Below are 23118 nucleotides of genomic sequence, written 5' to 3' on the forward strand. Positions count from 1 at the left end.
GCCCCGAAGATGGTAATACCAATACTTCAGCAGATCATTAAACATTACCCCTTGTAACAGAAATAGGGATCTTTACTACCCACTTCAGCAGCAACCACAGTCCACAGCACAAAATCATTAAATCTGCTCTTCCAGGAGGTGGAGCAACATGTATATGATGATCATCCGATCGTTTTCTGGTCCCCCCTACAGTCTTTAGTAATACAAAGACATGAATTAAGAGATACCCATATTGACTGACTCCAAAGGTCCCACAGCAAGCTCCACGATTAAGACTCAAGCAATAACTTGCAACATTACTGATCTCTGTGCCACATTGAGTTAAATTCTCCAAGGAGTTCAAAAATTTTGAGTCTGGGCCCCACCGAATCACCATATATTTCTAGGAAAATATGTTTTTCACATCTGTCTTTTCAAAATCCATGTTTGTGTTTTAAACTCATCTGGATTCTTTCACCAATCCACAAAACAAAAATTATGAATACTTCACAAAAGTAAAAATCAGATGTTACAAAGAGTACTTTTAATAGACAAAGGAATATACATTTTTCCCTCAGTGCCCACATGGAAACTGCTAAGCTCATCCTGTGACACATACATTTCCTATTGTTGGCTTCCCTCTCTTCCTTTCCACTTTCCTATTTTTCCCCTTACATTTCTGTCTTGTTCAAGGGCTACATAATGAGACTGGAACATGAATCATGTGTTTCCAAGAAACATAGAGAACTTGCTCTCTGGGTCAAATTTTCCAGTTATTGTTCAATAAAGACTCCTGAGCCCTCCCAAGAGCCTCATGAGAAAGAATTTCTTTCCAACATGCAGCTGCTCATTAATTCCTGGGAAAACCCTGAAAACAAACAGAGTTTTCAGTAACGTAGTAATCTTTCCATTCTGAAGTTTCACTGCTATTTTGTTAAAGAAAGCACTCATAGGTATTAAAAAAACTCCAACATTTTGAATCTGCTATTTTGATCAGCTACACAAATCACACATATACTGCATTCTGGCAGCAAACCTCAATTTTGGTGAGAATTGGGTGCTCGAATAACTAAATAACTGAAATACTGGGGGAAGCGGGGAAGGCATTTCCACCCCTCCTGTTCTGTAGGGCAGTACCCCACTTATCCTTGGATACCTTGGGATTTTTCCCTCTGCCACCACCCCAGCTGCAGGAGGAGCCTGGTAAGGAAGGCTGAGTCATCTGCACCTTGGAGCCCTGGGCAGCACAAAGGACAGGCAGCTGGTGCTACTGCCAGTATTGCTGCAAAGCAGGTGGCAGCATCCTCTCTGACATTCCCAGCATGGCAGAAGGATGCTTCCTCAGCTGTCAGACCATAAATGCACAGCACACAAGCCAGGCCTGTTATACTTGCACCAGGGCTGAGCTCTGCCATCGTGTTCATCTCTACAAGCCACACAACTATAAGAGCTGTGTTCTGTAATGCAACCATGATCCAAAATTTCATATAAACACCAACCTCCTCTTGCTCTGCCACTGCTACCACTGTCCCCCACCCTTGCCCATGGGAATGGGCAGGTTTTGCAAGAACCTGGACACATACATGAGTGTATTTGCCCATGGCTTTCCCTCTGCTCATCCAACACCCAATGCTGCAGGGCTGCTGCCATGACAGGACTGTCTTGGGGCTGCTGCAGGGCAATCAGCAGCTCCATGACAATCAGCAGCTGTGGAGCACAGAAGATGGTGGAGGCTTCCTACTGTTCCAGGAAAGGAGAAATGCACAGCAAAGGCTGAGTGGAAAGAAAGAGGAAACTTTGATTTATGCTCAGAAGAGCATGTTGCTGGCAAAGAGCAGCACTTGGTAACTCATCCCTCCAGCAATCCAGAGACTCTACTTCATTCCTAGATTTTAATAGCTTGTCTTTGACCCCACAACAGTTTGTGAGTCATGTGGGCAAAGCTAAGGGGAACAGAGGCAATACCTCCATAGCATATTTCACCAGCCTGGGGGCATTCCCTTTGCACACACAGCACTTTTTGGCTGATAAAACTCAGCAATTTTGGCTGACTAAACCTCCTCTCCTTGCTGCAAGGCCTTTAATGCCATTATCTCTGCCTTTCCTGATGCACACAGGGCTTCCAGGCTCAGTTGCCAGTGAAGTTGCCACAGGGATGGAGGAGTACCAAATCATGGAGGTCTTAAAGCCCTATTACCACTTGGCACAGAGTGTACTTTTTATTTTATAGGATGGAAATCATTCAACTGCTTTTCCAGATTACTGCGGACAAAAATAATCTCAGAGTTTGGTTGTCATTTAGATGATGTGGTTGTGCAGGGCTGAAAGCAAGACTGCACCACTGGCAATCTCTCTAAGAAGAGCACAGGCTCTTCCATGTCACACAAGCCATTTTTGGAGTTCCCCTCCCTTCCTGCCTCCCCACCCACCATGCCCCCTCCCGATTTCTGCAAAGTTCTGCCACTTCAGGGCAAAAGGTGGATTTGGGAGCGCTGGGTTAATGGTTGGACTCAACTATCTTAAAGGTCATTTCCATCTGAAATGATGCCCTGATACTTTTGTCATGTGTGGATGGAAGGATTTCCATGGCACATCCTGGCCAGAATAAAGTAATGCCTGGTTCTCTAACACTTAAAAGGAGGTGTTGGAGAGTTTCTTTGATTCCCAGTTTTGGTGACACTAATACTCTATGATTCTATGTTGTGTCTGAAGTGGGCTCAGTAATTGCACTGAGCACAAACCAACAGCTAAGCGGCTTTGCCTAATGGAGCCCTTGCATTTTGTAGGTTCTGGCTCTTTCTTTCCCTTTTCCACAGTTGACAAAGTCTGGATGGTATTTTGCTGAGATCAACAATCAAATCCTCCACAATTTGCTTCAAGGCACTTTTGACACTCATTGATAGTGTCTGCACAGTGATTTCTTTGGGTGTTATTCTACTGCAGGCATAGATCAAAGTGCTCTCTCTGACCCCCCTGCTTACCACTCAACTTGCATTCCCCAGCCACCACAGCCAGTCGGAAACTTTTCTAATGAGGCTGCTTTATCACTTATGAACATTATCATTATCAGCACTGTAGATCTGTGAGTGAACAGCTTGCTAGTAGTAAATGGTGATAAGAAAGACACCCTTGGCAAAGGCAGATGGAATTTTGCCTTGCAATATCTCCCTTACTCTGGGCCAGCTCAGGATGCCCCTTTTACAAATGTGGGTCTATATGACAAATGTGTTCGCACGTCTCCTGCCAGAGATTACAGAGTCTTCTTCTTTGCTTTTTGCACCATCCAGTAATGGGGGAGACAGGTTTCTTTGTAGGGATTGCTTTGCTTCCCAAAATCTTAGAAGGATCACAGAATAACAATAAAATGAAGTCAATGGGAAATCATGGTTTCCATCCACAACACACACAAAACATAAAAAGTCAGAATTTTGTAGAAAAGTCATTCACTCCATTAAATTGTAAGAACTAAAGGCTGTAAAATTACTCTCAGGACTAATTTCTGAAAGGAAAAGAGAGGCAAAATAAAAGTGTAATTCAATTTGATGGAAACAAAAAGAATTATTTACTTTTTATTATTATTTGCCAAGCACAGGCTTTAGTTAAATCCTGAGAGCTGCACATGATGTCACTGGCTCTAGGAACGTGGCTGTCTCTTCTGGCAGTCATTAGTGTTGTTGGTATGTACAACAGGTCTTCTAAAAATAGTCATGTTCAAATTAGAGCTGCAAAAACCCTGATGCAGTGATTCTCTGTGGTGTCCTGTGTCATCTCTCCTCACATTTGTCAAAGACAGATTTTGTCTCACCTTCTTCTAAACTACTTTTACTAATCTTTAATAGTACAGACCATCAACTCAATTACTGTATTGCAGTATGTATGTTCAGGGAGGAGATCCAACATGCCTTTGTTTCTCAGTTTAATTAAAGGTAAGTGGTAAAATGGAAGTGACAAGATAAGCATCTTGCATGTCCTTTTTATAATATTTCATCATTCACAGCTTTGCTCCTTGCAATCATCTGCTGCAAATTTCTCAAATATTATTTGATGTTACTCCACTGGTTTTCAAAATTGTTTAGCAAGAAATGTTAAATGCAGCCTGGACTCAGACAATTGAAAGTAGCTCTGTGAGTCAGGGGAGTGCAAGTTGCAAAAGCCAGTAACTGCACAGGAGGATGTATTTACAAAAGGTACTGAAGGGTGCTGGAGCAGCAAATCAGACCATTGAAAAGCTAAGGCCAGACATTGATTCTTACATAAGTGTTACCTAACTGTTACTTCTTCCCGGAAATCAGTCCACTAGAGCTGTCTTTTGTTTCATTACAAATGATCCTTTGTGAGGACCCTCGACAACAACTGAGAGGTTTTTAAGTACTGTTTATTATCACTACATGAGCTTGACTGCAAGGATCAGCTTTAGCTTTCTCTCCTGGGAATATGAAAGGTATTGTCAGGGACATAATATCACTGCTGTGGGAAATACAACACCTTGTTAATCCTGCATTTGTTTCATGCTAGAACCTACACTGTGAACTCTGACCACCCCTTGTAGTAACCACACAGTAATACTCTAAAATACAGCCAGTGCAATCAAAAGAACCACCAGTGTTTGTCATGCTCATGAATACTGTGTGCACTTGGAAAGCTGAGTCCTCCCCAGAAGAGGACTTCCAAGAGTCCCCTCTTTTTTTTCCTTTTTTTTTCTTCTTTTTTTTTCTTTTCTAAAGCACTGAGTGAATCTAAGGAAGTTCTCGGCAAGGTGTCCCTGTTCCTGGTATCCAACCATTTGATTCTCATCTTGCATATGGGTGCTAGACTTGCAACTTTGCTGTGAGCAATAATTGATCCTGTGATGTGCAGGGAGGAAATTCTGCATTGTTCTGCACAATATCCAATGCACCAGAAGGTTTTGTGTACCAGATGGAAGGCTGAACTTGCTTTTGTTCTACTTGCAGCTCCTTCATGTTTAATTTCCCTTACTACTCAGATGCAAAGTAAAACTGTGACTATAACTTCACATTTGCAATTTGACCTGCTTTAATGAACAGCCCCCGCTTTAATGTACAGCTGCCACCTCTATTTTTTGTTACACACGCAAAGAAATGCCACATGAGAGAGAGAGCAGCCACATATAATACATTTTATGAGAGCCAGTTCGTTCCTTCAAGCAGAGACTGGGTATTTCTGGCTAGGAGGAGTGCTAGATTTTCCCAGCACTGTTTCTTCTGGATCAGCAACTCTGTGTTGCGCCTTGGAAGGCTCCAAGAGTTAGGTGGGTTTCAGAGCTGGGCACTGGAGCTGGAGGGAGAAACTACCTTTTTTCTTGAGTGAAGGCCTGAGTGACAGATTTTCACACTGGAGGAGAATCATCTCTTCTTGGGTGATTCTTACACTCTCTCTGATCCTCGACTGCCACAGCTGCTTGAACCCCAGGGGCTAGAACAGGATGAAACAAAGAACTGAAATTATTAAGAGGCATGAAGAACACTCAGCCCATTCTGTTGACTTCTGTGGGATTGAATCTGACCTTTCTTTGTTGAAAAGTGTATCATTTATACAAACTAATCTGTTGCCCACACATAAAGAAACATTAAATTCTCCAAGTCTGTAATTCTCAACAAACTTTTTTACAGGGTGTTTATGCTGCCTTCAAAATACAAAAACCTGTGTCTGAGAGAGGACATAGTAGTTAAGAGAATTGTAGCTGGAATTGCTTATACAGTCATTCTTTAGAATTCTAGATGGTTTCATCACACGTAGATATCATGTCCTAAACTGTAACTGAGTGTGGCAGAGAATCAGGGCCCCTACAAGGCATGTCCACAACTCTTATGGTCAATTCTAAGTATTACTTATGTATTTTGGTGAGTTGATTTACATCTACACATGGATTATAACTACAGGCAATTTTTCATCAACAATGTTCCATCAACATCTAATAAAAGAACATTGTGCTTTTGCAACCATATAAAAAATTACTTTGCATAGATCAGGAAAGATAATAATTATCATAAAGCTTACTTGACTGTGTTCAGAAAATTAGCAACTGCTCAGGGAGGACTGGCAGTGGCAAGATGTCATGTAAAAGGAAATTATAAAAATAAGACAATTGGAGTTTCTGAGCAGAAAATTTTTGAAAAATATGTTTTTGAGAAATAAGAAAACACCAAAATAGTACTTCTTGCAGAAGCAATACAAATGTGCAGCACTGTCACACTCAATGATTGCTATGGCTCCCTGAATAATTACAGCAAATTAAGTTCTATCATTTTCTTTAATTCATACACAGCTAAAATAAAATTTCTCAGCTGAAAAAAACAAACTGGTGTTTTGTTGACAAAAGAGCTACACTTTGAATGGAAAAAAGGATCAAACAGCTGACTGAGAACACACTATTTTTGTATCTAATTATGCAGCAAACCATGGAAATACAAAAATGTTGCTGCTGTTTTTCAATGTTATGCTTCCCTCGTCAATGTGGTTACTCTGAGATGGGAAAGAACAGTGTCAGAAATACCTGAAATATGAAAAAGGAAAATTAAATTATTTCAATTTTGACAACGTACCAGTTTGTGATAGTACTAGGACCATTTATATGCAACTTAACACAAAATGAGAATGACATTTTTCCTCCAGTATTAGTCTTGTGATATAATTTGTAACCTGGCAAAGTAAGCCAGAAGAAAGTCAGAATTTGATCCTAGATGTTGCAATCAAAGTTTCTTCCCTTCCAAAGGAATTTAAAAACATGATACTTCAGCTGATATCCAGATCCCATGTAAATACTGAGGCACATCTGTACCGATGGTTGTTGCTGTAACCTTGCGGTTCCAAGAAGCTTCACTCGCTCTTGCTGTCAAAACCAGTTTTAGGTTTTCACAAAACTTATTCTTTTTCTTTCAGGCTGTGAGTTTGAAAAATGTGTAGGGAATAAACATGCAGAAAACTATGGTGAAGAACAACCTCCTTGGGAGCACGTTACCTTCTGCACTCCAAGGCTTGGAACTCACAAGAAGGGAATTTGCTGATCTGATTTAAACTCAGTACCCCTGTATGTATGCATTATAAAATAGTATTTAATTACTGAAACTTCACATCTGCGCTCCTACTTAACTCATCCTTATTCCATGTGTGAAACAGATGTCTGTTCCTGAGTGGGTAGATATACCTTCTTCTCTTTACACCAAATCATGTCGTTACTTTAAGAATATTTTTACATAATGTATTAGTTTTAGAGAAACTCCTTACTGCATACAGACAACTAAGTGAAACAGATAATGTTCTTCACAGCTAATACTATGTATTTACATGCAAATACTGTATTTAAAGACCTGCAATGATAACTCCATTTCTTACAGATTAGGATACTACTTGAGACAACTGGAATGAGAGTCCTTGCAGAGAAATCCTAATGCAGAAGCAATCAAATGCCAGGAGAAGGTTTGCCTCAACTTTTCTCAACTAGGACCAAACATGAAATCATAGTAGACAGACAGAGAACATCCAAGTTAAAGCCCATCCCTAATCAGTAGATATTTGAGCTACCAGATTTGCTAGGCAGAATACCTTCACAACTGGGGACAAGAAAGAAAAGGAGATGGGACAAGTAAGGAGTTAATAATCTCCAATCTTGTCTGTCATCTCTCCCTACGAAATTTCAAAGTTCAGTTATAAGCCTTGTACTCATGCAGCCAGGAAGGTAAACATCATCAGCATGATTTAAAGGGCTTTCATCATACCCCTCATGATCATTCAAGTAGATAAGGAAAAACAAAACAAACAGAACAAAGCCATGTAGAAAATACTTCACTTTGTCAGTTGAAAAACAAACACTTTTTACAGAGTTGCAGATTAACCTAAGGTTGATTCATGAGCTTCTCTCCTGCTTTACTCAATTCCACACCATTGGGTTGCTGATCTGTGATAGCTACTGACCTTTTTCCTAAGGACATCCCTGTCCCTGCCTTAGGAACGCTTCCTGCTAATAATGTTCACGTACCTTTCCCATATCACTTTTGACATATAATTTTGCTGTGTTTTTCACACCAAAGGCACTACCATATAAGTTCTCTGCCCCTGCTGTTTCCAGTATTGTCACTTACAGCCTTGAGCCTTCTTTTCTGACGCAGCTGGAGGATGGCAGCTGAGTGCAGAAACCTCTCTGCAGAGGTTTACATGGGTAATGTTGATTCTCTAGGCAGCTGCAGTGCTACGCAGCAAGCTTTAGAGCTCCTTTTTATAGATGCTCTTATCAGTATGCTTTGACTCCTGGGGCCACAGTCATACCAAGAATAATCAAAATACTGGCAGTTCCCAGACTACACGTGGATGTAACTTGTCCTAGCAGCTAGTAACCTTCATAGACATTAAGCTGTGAAGCCTTTAGGGAATAGTGGAAATTAAGTTTTTTAAGTACATTTCTATCCTTGCTGTGTAGCCTATTCTGAAGTTCAGTGAATGCTGATGGAACAGTTCACATGAATAGGTTTAATCAGGCCTGCAGACAACAATTATGTAAGCATGATGCAATTTTCTGGGACAAAAACATGGAGCAAGTTCAGCATTTCATTACATTTCATTATGGATTGAGAGCCTTAATCCATATGTAGGTAAGGATTGACTAAACTTGGTAGGTAGCTGGTTGTAACAGGAAGTAAAGGTGTCTGGATATGATGGTTGCATTCCTCAACTTCATTAGCTGGATGAGTTGTCTGGTCCTGGAGCACATTATGTCTAGGTTAGAATATAGACAAGCAGTGACATATAGATACATATTTATACATAAGTGTATGTTTACTTCTTACTGCATATTCTGTACTGCCAAATTTACTTCACCTTAACTGTTTTCCCCAAGTATGGAGCAGTAGATTCACTTCAGGTCACGGGAAAGTAGCTCAAGCCAAATGATGCAGAGTAGAGTTCCAAGGAAGCAGAGTACTCTTGTGTGGTGTGGTTAACTAAGTACAGACACAAAGGTGAGTGGCTGTATGGAAAATCAGATGAGCTAGGGAAGCCACGTATGCTGTGGGAATTTCATCCCTTACTTAGGATACCACAGCACCCAGTCAGTAGTGAGAACTATCTTTTTATCTCTTCTCCAATGCTGCTGCTTTCTTATTTTTTAAACAGCGGCTATTAAACCATTTTGTGAGAAGTTAAGGTTTTTTAAAAAGTTTAAACTCCTGTCTGGATCTGAAAAAGCAGAGCTGCTACCTTTGCTGGAAATGGTGTTTCTCACTGGTATTTCTTATGAACAGATTCACCCATCCTGTTTCAAAAATATTAGGCACACTATATCCATGTACACTTATATTCACACCTTATTGTTTCTTGGTCTTATAGTGCTTTTCTTTCCCCTAACAATTTATATTCTTTGGCCTCCCTGAAGCCAGCAAAAAAGAACCTCAGGGGAAAAAACGTCAGACACATTTCTGATATATAAAATAATAGATATATTTCTTCCATTCTTGGATGGATGGATAAAGAATCCTTATGGTCCCCACAGGCAGTCAAAAAATACTTCCAGCACAAATATTATTAGGGAATTTCTCCTGATGCCCCTTCTCCCTGTCTGGCCTTAAAAGTAACAGTGGCTGTGGGATGTTAAGTGAGGAGCTGGACCACATTTCAGCACTGCTGATACACCAAACGTGGGTGATGTAGCACACATTTCACAGCCTTAGGAAGCATAAAGCCACTCCAGACTAATTCCTGATAAGGCTGAGAATCATCTGTCGGCGATTGAATGACTGACCCAGACCGGCAGGGAATCTGAATCATTTATTCAAAGGAGTGAGTTGGTTTTACACACTTTTCTAAGGCACAGTTACTTCTTTATATGGTGTGACCTATCCCATGGTGCCACATCAGCAGCACACTTTCTCAGTGTCCTTCTATGGGATGATCACTCACTGCTCACCCATCTATCCGTCAGTTCCCGGCAGGCTCCTCTCTGTAGGTGTCTGCCCTGTGACACCTCCTCCCCCCAGGGTCTGGTGGAGACAAGCCTCTCTGTGCCACCATGGGCTCCTTTGTGCTGCCATGTGCCTCTGCAGGCAGGTTTTACAGCTCACAACTCCATTCTACCTTATAATTCCCCATAATCATCCTGGTATTGCTATTTAGCAACTGCTCTGCAAACACAAGCAGGGAAGCCTTGCTCACTTAAAATGCAGGGTATGAGACAAGCAAAGCTTTGAACGTCTCAGCCTGTGAAACATTCATCTGCTGTCTCCATCTGCCTTTGCAGGGAGCACATCTAAATGCCTACCCTTAAAGGGAAGTCACTATTTTAAGGACTTACTCTGGCAGCAGAACAATGAGAATTTCTACCAAACACATTCACCATAACATAAAAACTTCAGGGATAAGGTTCAGATGCAAAAACGGGGTGTGGGAGAAGTTATATAAAGTATATTTCCTTTTGCACCAGGTGGCAGATAGGAAGGCTGTGAGCTTCACTGGTCTGAACGTTAACCAAGCCTGCCCTTTTGCACTCTGCCACTGTCACCAGCTCCTTCAGAAGTAAAGGATCAAAAGTAAATAGTATCCTTGTCTGCTGATCACACCACCAAGCACATGCAGTTTTCAGATTCGAGGGGTTGTGCATTAGTTTCTTTGAATGCCTTTAAAAGCAACCTGGTATCATCTGCCCAGAAGAGAGCGGCATTGATACCCTGGTAAGGACAACCAAGGTATTATCTCTTGCCAGACAGTGAGCTAGCTCATATTATCAGACAAAATATAGGGATCCAATTATTGTGCTGAAATTTAGGAATTATTTCTATTAATCAATTAATAACCTAAGCATTCTTAATGGGAGCTTTTGTGTGTAACAGGCATAAACCTGAATCACTCACACAGTTGTGTTTGTGTTAAGGCAACAGAAACTGTTCATAACATTTGAGGCTTGAGTAAAAGTACACTGTGCTATAGACAAGGCTACCCTTGATGCACTGCAGATGTACCTTAATTAATCACAGAAACAATCTGCTGTTTGCAGGGAATTTTTGATGGATCCATTTTGAAGGGCATATGCACTTAAGAGCCTGATGTTGACAGATGAAGTGTAACTCTGTTACCTAAAAAGCCTGTGGCTTCAAAATTTAGAGGAGAAGACGATATTCTGCCTAACTGAGGCTTCCTTCTTTTCTTCCGTGGGACAACATTGCCTCCTATTCACACCTCTGCCAAGGATTTTCTGTGAGACTGTGACCATCTCGCTGGGGCAGAGCTGTTTGCTGAGCGTGCCTCTGCCTACGCTCTGCCAAGGCAACGCTGGCGGCGAGTCAAGCGCAGCTTGGCACGGGCCCCGGCCGGCTCCCCCCGGGCTGGGCTGCAATCACGCTCCAGTTCTGCCAGTACCCGAGCGCGTTCGTGATGCCGCACAGTAATTCGGGCAGGACCCTGCTCCTGCAGGAGAAGCCCTATGAGCGGTGAAGCACAGAATTCCCTCCCCCAGCGCACAAAAACGTAATAGTTATATTTTGCTGAACAATCACAAATTTTCACAGCACTGCAATGGCAATCAAATCAAGTACAAACCTCTTTATTTTTTTTCCTTGCCATTGGAGCCGAACTACTTTTACGTTTCTGTGTGGGTGACTGCCTGTGATCCCGCAGAGGGGAGGTAGCTTTCTTGAAGAGTGTGCTGGAGCAACTGTTGATCTCCCTTGTGAAATCCCATCTGTTGTCTGCAGCAGCTCTTACTTGCTGGCTGAACAAGATAATGTTTCCCAAGCAGTAGCTGTAATTTTCCAAGCACTTTGCTGGGTGCAAAGTCAGAACTTGATTCGAAAAAGGACAAGCAGGGATATAATTTTGCACTCTCCCTTCTGTTTTGCAGCGTGTTATGAATTAAGCTGCTGGCAGTCAGGTAGGGCTGAGTCCTTGTGGGCTTCAGGCTTTTTTCGAGACCTCTAAAGATGAAGAACAGTGGGCTAATTTTAGAGGTGGATTCTGGAAATGGGGAAGCCAATTTTTTTTGGCATAATTTTGTGTATTATTAATCCACATTTTTTTACAATCTGCCATTTATTATTTAAATAATATCTAAATGAATGTTAGTTTATGGTGAAAACTAATCAGCAGGAGCTAAAGCTGGCAATATTGCAGTGTATTAGAAAAAGGTTCTTCCCCCAGAGGGTGGTTGGGCACTGGAACAGGCTGCCCGGGGAAGCGGTCACAGCACCAAGCCTGACAGAGTTCAAGTAGCGTTTGGACAATGCTCTCGGGCACTTGGTGTGACCCTTGGGGTGTCCTCTGCAGGGTCAGGAGCTGGGCTTTGATGATCCTTGAGGGTCCATTTCAACTCAGAATATTCTGTGATTCTGACCGTAATGAATAATTTTAGGAAATTAAAAAGAAGATTGTGACGATTTGGGGGAAAACCCCATAAATAATAATGCAACCACCTCTTCTTCGTGGTTATGGGGAAATTCCTTCGGTTTGAAGAGCTGTACCTGAAATCACTCTCCCCCCGTATTAGTGAGACATTTTCCTCGTGCTGAAACATTTGAATTTGTTTTCTCCAAGATGTGAGCGAAATGTGAAATACACAAATCTAAATCGCGATCGGCAGCAGACGCGCCTCTCTCTGACGGGCCGGCCGGCCAGGGGACGCGGCCCGGCCCCGCGGGCGCGGAGCTGCCCTGCCCTGCCCTGCCCTGCCCTGCCCTGCCCTGCCCTGCCCTGCCCTGCCCGGCTCGGTGGCGGCCCGGGCACGGGGCGGGCCCGGCGGCCGCCCCCGCCCCTCGCAGGGCGGCTGAGAGTTGAGCTGGGGAGCCGGAGCTCCGCGCGGGGCTGCGGCCGCGGCGCTGCTCGGCCTGGGGAGCGCCCGCCCGCCGGGCGCCAGCGGGGTGGCCGATGGCGAGGCGAGAGGACGGGCGGGACTGGGCGTACAGGTAGGGCTGCCGACAGGGCTGGGCTCGGACCGCGCCAGCCGTGCAGGGAGGGCGAGCTGCGCCTCCCCGAGCACTCGGAGCCGGCCCTGCCGGGGTGCTGCGGCCGGGGGAAGCCCCACGGACCGGCCCAGGCGCGGCTGGTGGCTGAGGGCACCGAGCGGCCGCCGCAACCTTCCCTGCCCGAGGGCAGCCGGGGAAGGTGGCTTCCCTGAAACTCTGCGTCCTCACTCTTTGTTTTCCCTTTCTACCTTAGGAATGGAGTGGAGCATGAAATTAATCTGTACTTGCTGCCTGGGCAGTCGCAGTCGTAAATAAGAGATGTGTGTTCATGGACGTGTGAGGGGGTTTTTTGTATGTGTGTGTTTTCATGTTCTGTGTCTTCAGAGCACTCTGTGTCGGGGGTCTCGGTGCTTTTTACACCTTTGGTTTTTGTGTCAGATTTGAGGAGTACCTGAATATTAAGGTGACTCTTCTAAGCAGCCAACAATGTAGTAACAATCTGAGGTCTGAATATTTAATTGTTCCTCATCTGATTCATGCTTTACTACCTGTGACGCTCCCGTGAGCCAGTTTTCCCAAGGCTGTTCCAGTGCTGCTCCGTGGCCAAATTCCTTCACCATGAATGAAACAGGCAGTGTTTTGGGAAGTTAAACCCTCAAGTCTATCTTGAAACCTTGTCTGACTGGACAGATCCCTCTCCCTGTTTAACTTCTGTGAAGCCCATTAATGTCCTGTACTCAGGTAGTAATTGGCAGGTATAGAGCACCCTGGGAAGTTGCCATAAATATAATTTATCAAGGTGAGTTGATATGTTAAAACAAAATCAGCCATTCAGTTCTGATACTCTGTCAGTATTGTGCTGCCTGAGATAATGTGCTGAACATTGAACAACTGTAAAAGATAATAAAATAAGCATTTTGGTACTACATATGAAGAAGGTGGATTGACACAAGGATTTGTCTTTTTCCAAGTTGTGTATTTTCATGAAGATAATTTCAGAAATTACCTATTTAAAAAATAATCTTTGTAACCTGTTACACTTGTACTTTCTGTTGTCATTTTTGTGCACAGAACTGTGTGGAAAGAGAGTTCAAGTCATATTCGAACTTTGGTGCCATACCTTATACTTTTCAACTGTTTGCCTGTATTGTGGTGAAAAATACCTCCCAGACTTTTATGTGGCCATAATTTTGTGTCAGTTTTGCACTCAATGGGTCCTTTGCTCCACAAACTCTGTACTTAAAAAAACAGTGAAATCTGTAAAACTGACTGAACAGTGCATGTTTAAATTAATTTACTTAAACAGTAAGTTTAAATGCTAAATGGAGTGTAACAGTTTGTGTAAAGTAGGTTTTCGTTGGGAGGAGGGAGTCTTGAGCTGCTTTTAGAAATAGCAACTGGAAGTTATTTAAAGCATACTTGCCTTTTTTTTTTTCTCCAGCTGTAGGTATGTAGAAACATTATTACAGGAATTCTTTTTTTATTTTGCAGGGTTGATCCATATGGGTTTGAAAGGCCAGAAGACTTTGATTATGCATCCTATGAAGCATTCTTTTCCAGATACCTAGTGGTACTCACTAGAAGAGCAATAAAATGGTCCAAGCTCCTAAAGGGGAATAACAGTATACAGAAGAGTTTAAAAGGTGAGCTTCATGTCTTTTTATAGGTAAATGTGCATTATGTTGGGATCAACAGAAATGGTATTCAGTGGCTTTGTGTTTTTGAATGTTGAATACTATTTCTGTCTTCAAATGAAAACCAGTAGTATAAACAGTAATAGTGCACAAGCAAGTATGCTGTTGTTAGAGGGATTTGATTTAAACCTTCCAAAGGAGTAATCCTTCTTCAGCACATTAATATCTTGTTACATCTGTAACCCAGATATTATGGCCACTGGCACTGCAAGATACCGTTTTGCAGCTGTTTGCTGTATTGTACTCTGTACTCTCTTTAAAAAGACATGAGATTATGTAGAAGATGCTGTCTTGAACCCCAGGGATCAGGATGTTAGGGTTCTCAGTTGCTGTCTCTTTGACAGTTCTTTAGGCTGCTGAGATTTTGCAGTTCTCCTTATCCTTCTTTTGTAAGATGACATTGAGCATGCAGCTAAAAAGGTGTGTACTAAGAACTGACGATGAATGCCTGAGGAAGCGAAGAAAGTAAGATTTATGCAGGGGCTGATGCAACACTGTATCCATGCTGATGGAAGTGTTAATGTCTGCTTCAAAGAGCATGAAAACCTCTAGCAATGTTTTATCTTGCAAGAGATACAGGTGGAAATACAGAGAGAGAGTCAGAAGGTGTCAGGGAATCATGTGAAACTAAAGGGTGGGGTTTCCTCCCACTCTCTCCCTGGGTTATGTTTTCAAATAAGCATCTAAATTTTCCTGTTTGCTCTTAATGGTGATATTCAGGTTGCTTTCTCTTTGGGTGCCTTTTGGAGTTGGGCAGAGTTGTCTGTAAGTATGTTAAAGAAAAAGTGAGTGAAATTAAGCAAACGTTAATCAGACATTGACTGTAACACAGCTGAAGTATTCAGAGCTGTGCTCCAGGTACAGACTTTGGCTGGTGATTCTGATGGTTTTGTTGTTGTGGGGTTGTTGTTTTTTTTTTCCCTTGGCACCAGAAATGGGATGATAACTAGTGAGACATTTTAAATATAACAGTGTATTTTGTGTACAGATGTCTATTTCAATGGTGAGAAATTCCAGGAGATGTAGGCTTGAGCTGTAAAGATGCTTTTGTTTGGGGTGTCAAGTTTGAATGTAGTGATAACTTTGTGCCATTTTGGATTGGTGAGGATTTTGAGATTCTGCAGAACTTAGTCTTCTAGTTGTGGAAAAATAATCTCAGTTTCAATTCATACCCTTCTCTTAATGTGTGAGTGGTAACATTGGCAGCTTTTAGCAATTTCTGTGTGTTCATTTCATTTCTCTTTCTTTGTGTTCCCAGTTCTAGCATTTTAGAAACAGAGTGTTACTGTGATTGTACTAAAAGTGTGAATGCCTTTGGTCTTATTTTGGAGCCAAAACTTTGACCAAATATCTCAACTTGTCCACCAGGCTTCAGAATCAATGGTCATGCTGCCCCACTGGGCACATAATGGCAGCAGCCTTTAACGTGGCTTTAATTGTCTCCAGCAGGCTGCTCTTTGTGAAAACTGGGATTCTATAAATCCACTGAGGGGACACAGGCAATGGCTCTGGACTGCGCAAGTCCTTGTGGGCTGGTGCCTCATCTTTGACATTACTGACTTTTGCTAAAGATACTTGGATTTGTAGGCTATGGATTCTCACATATACATGTAATTCCAGGGAGAGCGACAGGAATAACTAATACTGAGGAAATGTAGTCTTAGCGTAGATCCAGAGTTGTTACAAAAAGCTTCCTGCATTATCCTCAGCTGATACCTCAGAGGCGGAGAGTGAAAAGTTAACCTGTGCAATTACTGATTTTTAAATACTTTCCTTCTCATATCGTTATTAAGATTGAAGTCTGTGACATGCACAGGGAATTGTGTAAGCAGGTGTGTGCTTTATCCTGCAAGATGATTATGCAGTGATTTCCTTGCAGGCAAATAGCAGAAGCTCTGCAGGTTATCCACTGAATTTCCCTCCTCCAGGACCTGACTTCATTGCTATGAAGCTTTGCTCAGGGCTGCTGGCTCTGCCATAAGCTAGAACTGCCTCTTACCCCCCCGAACGCAGTAGTTGTGAAACCACTGTTGTGTGTCCTGCTGTGAGTAGACATGTGAGAGGCAGTGTACGTGTGATAGCTCAGTAGTTCCACACCCATTTGTCTACACACAGAGAAGCTCATAATTCCTGCCCAGGCAAACAGGAAGAAGTGATGACTTGTGTTAATTTTCCAGTTTGGAAATGTGGCATGTTCACATGCTACTGAGTTTGCCTCATATCCAGGGTGGTTTGAATGGATGTAATTCTGTTCCAATATAAAGAAAAATAATTAGACTACATTTTAATAATGGTAATTAAGCAGTGTATCCTGTTGTTCTGTATTGCAGCCTGCTGGCAGGGTGGGTCATGGGGCTTTTGGATGACAGTTCCTTTCACTCATTCTCCAGTCTCTTCCTTTTTGTTATTTTTCTGCTATTTTGCTTCTCCCCCTACCCTTATCTTCACCTTGTTTCCACTGCACATGAGAGTTTATAGTCACTGTTTGTCACTTGCCTTCTTTCTCTCTCCTTCTCCCTCTGCCACTATTGAGATCCTCTTAATTTTTTTCCTTGCTTCATTCAGCTCTGTCTTTATGGGACCAAAATACAGGTTTCTGCTCTGTTTTGTTTACAGGTGGGCAACAAACTGTCTGACATAATTGCTCAAAGTATCCTAATTCTGACCAAATTCATGCTACACAAAACAATTTGGCTCTTAGGGAATTTGTCAAAAGTGACCAGTAGCAGAAGACACTTTCTGGTCTTTGATAAAATACAGTGAAAGGGAAAAGTAAATTTATTAAACAATAGTTATAACAGGGGCACTTCTGTTCCAGCCCAGGGCTTAGTGGAAGGAAAGTCAGTTTGACTGGAACTTGAACATTTACAGCACTGATCTGCTCTGTTTCTTCTGTTATGTATTCATGAAATAAAGCTTTCAGTTCCTCATATGCTGTTTGCAGCTCTTTTGTAGAATTTTTCTTCTAGGGCCCAAGTTTATTTCCTATTTCCTCAACATTCAACAGTAATTGTTAGTAACTGAAAAAGTAAAAGTGCAGATGCTTCTCAAAATCATGCTCTTCTAATATTTTTAAGATGAGATAATTTTTGATTTTAAATGTTGGTGGTTTTGGCTTTTTTTTTTGCTACATAAACTGAGTCTATGATGTAGAGTGAAACAATGTTAATGGGGGAAAAAGGTAATACAACACTTATCTTGAAGCATAAGTCTCCAAAATTCTCATATTCTACCATCAAACAAGGACAGGCAGGTTTAAGTGACTTGTTTTTACATCTTGTTACTATAAGTAATGTACAGTATTAGAAAAATGTTATTTTCTTCATACTTTTCTCTTGAAGTTACTTTGGGTATTTATCATCACTTTTAGACTCCTACCCTATCAGGTAGCTGTTTTTTCTTGTAACAAGGAAAACACATTCATAAAGTGTGACTCTAAACTTGTGAAACTGGCAGTAAGTGTCAGAGGAAATTGAATTATTAAGAGTGGGGGAGGGTTTCATAAAAATTGATGTTTAATATTTTGTTAATGAACAGAGGCAAAAATTTTACATAAAGATATTTCTTACCTATGTATGTTCTAGAATTTTACTCGGGGCTTGGGGGTATTCAACAGTTCTACTTTTGAGGTCAAACAACTGGCATTGGATGTGTGGGTGGAGACCCATGCATGATCTGGCTTCATCTGGGAAAGCTTCTTAGATGTTACAGTGGGAGGATATTCTGCAGTGTCAACTGTTGTTGTGGGTTTCTTCGTTCCCAAGGATAATGTGGAAGAGAGCCTATACATACATATTTGTATGAACACAATTCTGTGTATAGAAGATGATATATCTGTATCTATGTATATATATATATAAGTGATATGTATTAAATTGCGACTGTCCTTCTTTTCAAAACTACTTTGCTGCTTCTGAATGCAAGTATTATTAATGGTGTCAGGAGACAAAGCACAATGTAAAGGGCTTTTGCATTCCTCAGGGAATGAGAGAGCTGGGTCAGTAGTCACTTGGGGTGATACAAGCCCCTGGCTGTCAATTGCCATGCAAATGATGACACTGAGGAATGATGAGTGTGTGCTGTGCTGCAGGCTGCTTTCCCCTTTTGCCACTGTCAAAGGCTTGTCCATGCTTCTCTTGGATTTAATGTGTATTGTTGGATATCGATGTTGGCTATGCTTCCAGAATTTAAAATTGTTCCAGAAAAAAATACCATTTGGATTATGTGTTAAAATATGATAATCCAGTATTTTAGCCAGTAAGTTTGTTTCTAGGCTCATCTGAGTGTCTCTTGTTAACCTAAATGGGACTGGTTCTTGATGCTCATTCCTGTATTTGCTATGTCAATTTATAGGATTTCTTGAGCATTAGAGTTCAAAACTTCGTAAAAAAGATGAAGCGGGGATTATTAAACCACCATGGAAACAAGTAAATTATTTCCAGTCTAAAAGAAGATTGTAATTAAGGTGCTTTACAGCTAGAACTGTAGAGACTGTAGCCTGTAGTATAAATCCTCATTGAAAAGTGAAACAAAAACTGTACTCTAAAGACCAGGTATTTATTACAAATATGTTTCTTTGAGAGAAAACACCAGATTTTAGGTAGGTGAAATAGTCATTATATGTGCATGTTTATGTTGGGTGATGCTGGGGAAGCAGCTTTGGGTCCTAAAGGATAGCAGTTCTAATTAGGTGGAATGTATTTAGAAGGTGCCTGGCTGAGTTGTACAACCTTGCTTCACTCTGCTGTTTTTAAGGCCTTTAATTTAGGCAGTATTTATTACAGAACTATGTGATTGAATAAAACCTGGCTAGGTAGCGATATTGTGTGTGGTAGTGTGTGGGTGGAATAAAATTCTCCACTTGGATTTGAGTCCCATAAAATGTAGAGAGGAGAAGTTGATGCTTTTATTGATACAACCTGATTCATTTAGTAAGAAATGTCTGTTTCATTTGTCATTTTCTTCTCCCCCCAAAAAAGGAGAAGAATCTCAAACATTCAGCTGTCTTTTTGGGTCAGGAAAGGTAAGCTGATTTAGGATTATATACCCATAAACAGCATTGACTCCTTATTAATATTTTTCATACCATTCCCAGGAGGAAGCTGCTTTCATTGCCAGTAGCCTGATGCTTCTTCCTGTAATCTTGCATCATAGTTATTTACACTGAATCATCTGCTTAAAAAAAACCATAAAGCACACCCTAATGATGAAAATTATGCAGGGGATAAGAGCTACTTTAGATTGGAAAAGACTTCCCCGGTTATTCTAGGGAAAATCATCTGCTGTTCGCTCACATCTCCAGTTCTTCCAGGGCTCATTTAGATAGGAGGCACGTATTTAATATTCCTCAGTTTCTGCTGTATTTCAGTGGTCAGGTGCTAAGCTGAAGCCCTAGGGTTATGTTAACATGGCCATTGATGTTAGAGCTGAATGGGCAGAGCCATCATGTCAGAGGCCACTGGTGATGTAGGAAAAGTCAAGTCAGTGCTTATCTGAATGAAAAAGGACAAAGATCAAGGGGGAGCTTTGCTGTTGTATCTCCATCCAGAAAGGCAGAAGAAGAGGAAAGGATTCAAAATTCTAACAAGGGAAGTGAGGACGGAATAAAACCTGAGTCTGGAGATCTGGCGGGGAGTCTGAATGACAAGAACTTCGGAGTGAATCTAAAATATACTATGCGGCTGAGAAGTAAATGCTTATCCTAAATGGTAGCATAGGAGAGAAAACAATCTCTAGTCAAGAGTTTTCCTATGACTTCTTAACTTTAGGTTGCTCATTTAAAAAAGAGTTATACAGATGGATATTTTTCATTTATTTGAAAAATGAACAAGCAAAACCAAACTTCTTGTCTTGCAGTGAAGAGATATATCAGGAAAGGCATCCCCAATGAACACCGTGCATTGATCTGGATGATTGTGAGTGGGGCCCAAGCCAACATGGAACAAAACCCTGGATATTACCAGAGACTGCTTGAAGGAGAGAAGAATGACAAGCTGCTTGAAGCAATCAAAACAGGTTATTCTCTTGATAATGCTGTTTATCTGTATTTATCCATCCTATGTCCTTAAGTGTTAAAGTTATGTCATGGAAAACTTAGTATTTCTGTAGTAGTGGTTTAAGTGCTGAATTAACACTTAAATTGGATTAGTCGTAAGCTCTTCAACAGCACAGATCTTTCCAGGTTCATCATGTGGTTAAAAGCATTAAGGAATGTTTTTAAGAAAGATGAGAAATTATTTGAGAAGGAATAAACTAGAAAACATTATAGTGTCATCTAAGTGAAGAGTTGTATCTTTGAGCCATGACACCTACCTTTGAGTCTGTTTCTCCTTAGTTCTGCCCCACAGGCCACTGGAGAAGCAGCAGGGGTGGTTGAAGATGTGGTATAGAGGTCTATATGAGGCAGGTGAAGTATGCTAGGATTTCAGGTTGAGTAAAAAGACTGCTAAGAAAGAGCTGTTGATAGATTTATATGAATTATAAATGGTGCGAAGATGGTGAATGAGGAACAATTGTTATTTGTTTCTTGTAACATAAGAACCAAGGACACTAAATGAAATGTGCCATGCTGCAGGTTTAGAAGAGTTGTGGCACTTGTTATTGTGCTGCAGAGTTTAGAAGTATGAACTGGTTTAAAAAGGAATTTGCTAAACTGACAGGTGGGGGAATCCACTTGATGCATGAAATATTAAACACTAAATGTAAATCCCTGGGAGAAGTGTACCCCTCCTCTACTGATCCATTTTCATGTGTGCTTTCTGTGAGCATTGATCAGTGGTCAATACTGATGACAGGGTATAAGGGCAGTGAGACCTTGGGCTGGCCCACTGGGAGAAAAAAGAGGCAGTAGGTGAGGACAAACAAGTAGGAGTTTGGTGTAACTGATACTTGTCCTGAAACCTGCAACAGCAGAGCCTTTGTGGCGAAGCTGATATTGGCTGAATTGCTCAATTAAAAAGTCAAGAGGTTGGGCTCTGCTCTGGAACAATGCTGAGGTTATTTGGTTAGAAAGGTAGGTTGTCTTTTTCCTCTTGCAAAAAACTCAGGTACCTAAAGTTTAGGCTTTATAGATTTTTATTCGAGTTGAATAAGCATCTAAACACTTGGCTTATGCAGAGTTTCTTCTTTGCCTTTCCCCTCAACAGCAGTACTTTTGGGACTACATGGGACTATGGGCTTTTGGGACTTTGGGCTTTTGGGACTACATGCCTTAGTAAGGTGTGTTGGAGCATTAACTTCATGTTCCTATGAATATGGAGACTAGCCAGAAATCTGCAGGCTTATATCCTGCTCAGAACTTGAAACAGTAGAGCTCTTACTATGAATAAAGAGGGAGCTAGTAAGATGACTTTCTAAAGCCTGCCTTGGTAAGGGTCTGGAGAAGCATCAAACTATTCAACTGGGGTAAAATTTCTGCAAGAGAGTTGAAAACAACTTTTTTCCAGTACTAGACAAAGACATGAAGGATCAGTAGGTGGCTTTCCACACAGGTTTAAATGAAATAAAAATATTTTTCTGGGGGAAGGAAAAATACTGGGTAATGATAAAGATCTCTTTGTGAACTATGGACGAAATAAAGTTTTGGAAGGGCTACTGCATTGATTGGAAAACTGTAGAAGAGAAAATTAACATGGAGCAAGTGAGGGAAAAGAAGAATGGCTTGGAAGACTTTATTGGAGGGGAAAAAATGAAATTAAGACCACAGACACTCCAATGGTAGATTTTCCTTCAGAAAGGAAGAACTAGTGTGGCCGTAGGAGAGATGAAAGGAACAAAGTACTTAAGGTGAATGTAAACTTTGTGGTTAGTGTGTTTAATGAACTCGTGCTCCTGTTCACTGCACATTTTATAGTGGGCTTTGGCTGAGGACTCTTTCAGTGTGAATTGGTGCCTTTCATTATGTTTTTTCAAGTGTTGTTTTCCCATTACTGTAGGTTTTTTTAATAGTAGACCAAGGTAAGATGTGGAATCGTACTACTGTTGCTTTCATGTTTGCAGTTTCCAGAATTTTCAGGCAACTGTGCTGTGTTCATTGCCACAGTCTAGCTGTAAAGTTACAGCCCAGCACAATGCTGGGGTTTATAAACAAGAGAACAGCAATCACACTTTTTTCTTTTTTCCAGGGGGAGGGGCAGGAGGACAAGGCCAACCAAAGACTTTATTTCAAATTCAATTTAAAATGTGTATGAGTCTCTGTGTCCTGTTTCTTTTACATGCCCAGAAGCTGCAAACAATTTTTAAGTATGGAACTTTTTTTCATATGGGAAAGTCTTTAATGGGTATAATCAGGTTAAAAAGGGCAGATAGATTGTGTCAAGAAATGGTCTAATCTTTAAAGAAAAATCTGACTAGTAATAGCAACAGAAGTCTTTCAGCTAATTAAATCTGTAATCTGTTCTTTCACCATTTTTGCCCTTTAATTTCCTGATTCTGAACTGATGAACTTTATTGCTGACTTTATTTAATATGCTATTTGTGGTTTGAACTTTTTTTTTAAGAAAAATGTCGGAGAGAACAGGCTTCTTACTCTAACCATTAAAAAAAGA

The 23118-nt window shown here is 41.2% G+C and overlaps 1 protein-coding gene and 1 long non-coding RNA gene across 3 annotated transcripts in view; one reads left to right on the forward strand and one right to left on the reverse strand.

The window, feature by feature from the left end:
* Positions 1 to 4338: 4338 nt before the first annotated feature.
* On the reverse strand, positions 4339 to 8166 carry LOC109143956. The gene is made up of 2 exons (XR_002044415.1): positions 8079 to 8166; positions 4339 to 5412 (listed from the first exon to the last, which is right to left on the reverse strand). It is a non-coding gene; the product is annotated as an uncharacterized LOC109143956 (long non-coding RNA).
* Positions 8167 to 12767: 4601 nt separating this feature from the next.
* Positions 12768 to 23118, forward strand: part of GRTP1 (growth hormone regulated TBC protein 1) — a 36354-nt gene continuing 26003 nt past the window's right edge. For both annotated transcript variants that reach the window (XM_039549676.1, XM_039549680.1), the window contains exons 1-3: positions 12768 to 12878; positions 14370 to 14521; positions 20429 to 20587. In XM_039549676.1, coding sequence (XP_039405610.1) covers positions 12841 to 12878; positions 14370 to 14521; positions 20429 to 20587 — 349 coding nt within the window. In that variant the 5' untranslated portion in view covers positions 12768 to 12840. The remainder of the gene's footprint in view (positions 12879 to 14369; positions 14522 to 20428; positions 20588 to 23118) is intronic.

Source organism: Corvus cornix, chromosome 1 (assembly GCF_000738735.6).
Source record: "Corvus cornix cornix isolate S_Up_H32 chromosome 1, ASM73873v5, whole genome shotgun sequence".
In the NCBI taxonomy this organism is placed as follows: domain Eukaryota; kingdom Metazoa; phylum Chordata; class Aves; order Passeriformes; family Corvidae; genus Corvus; species Corvus cornix.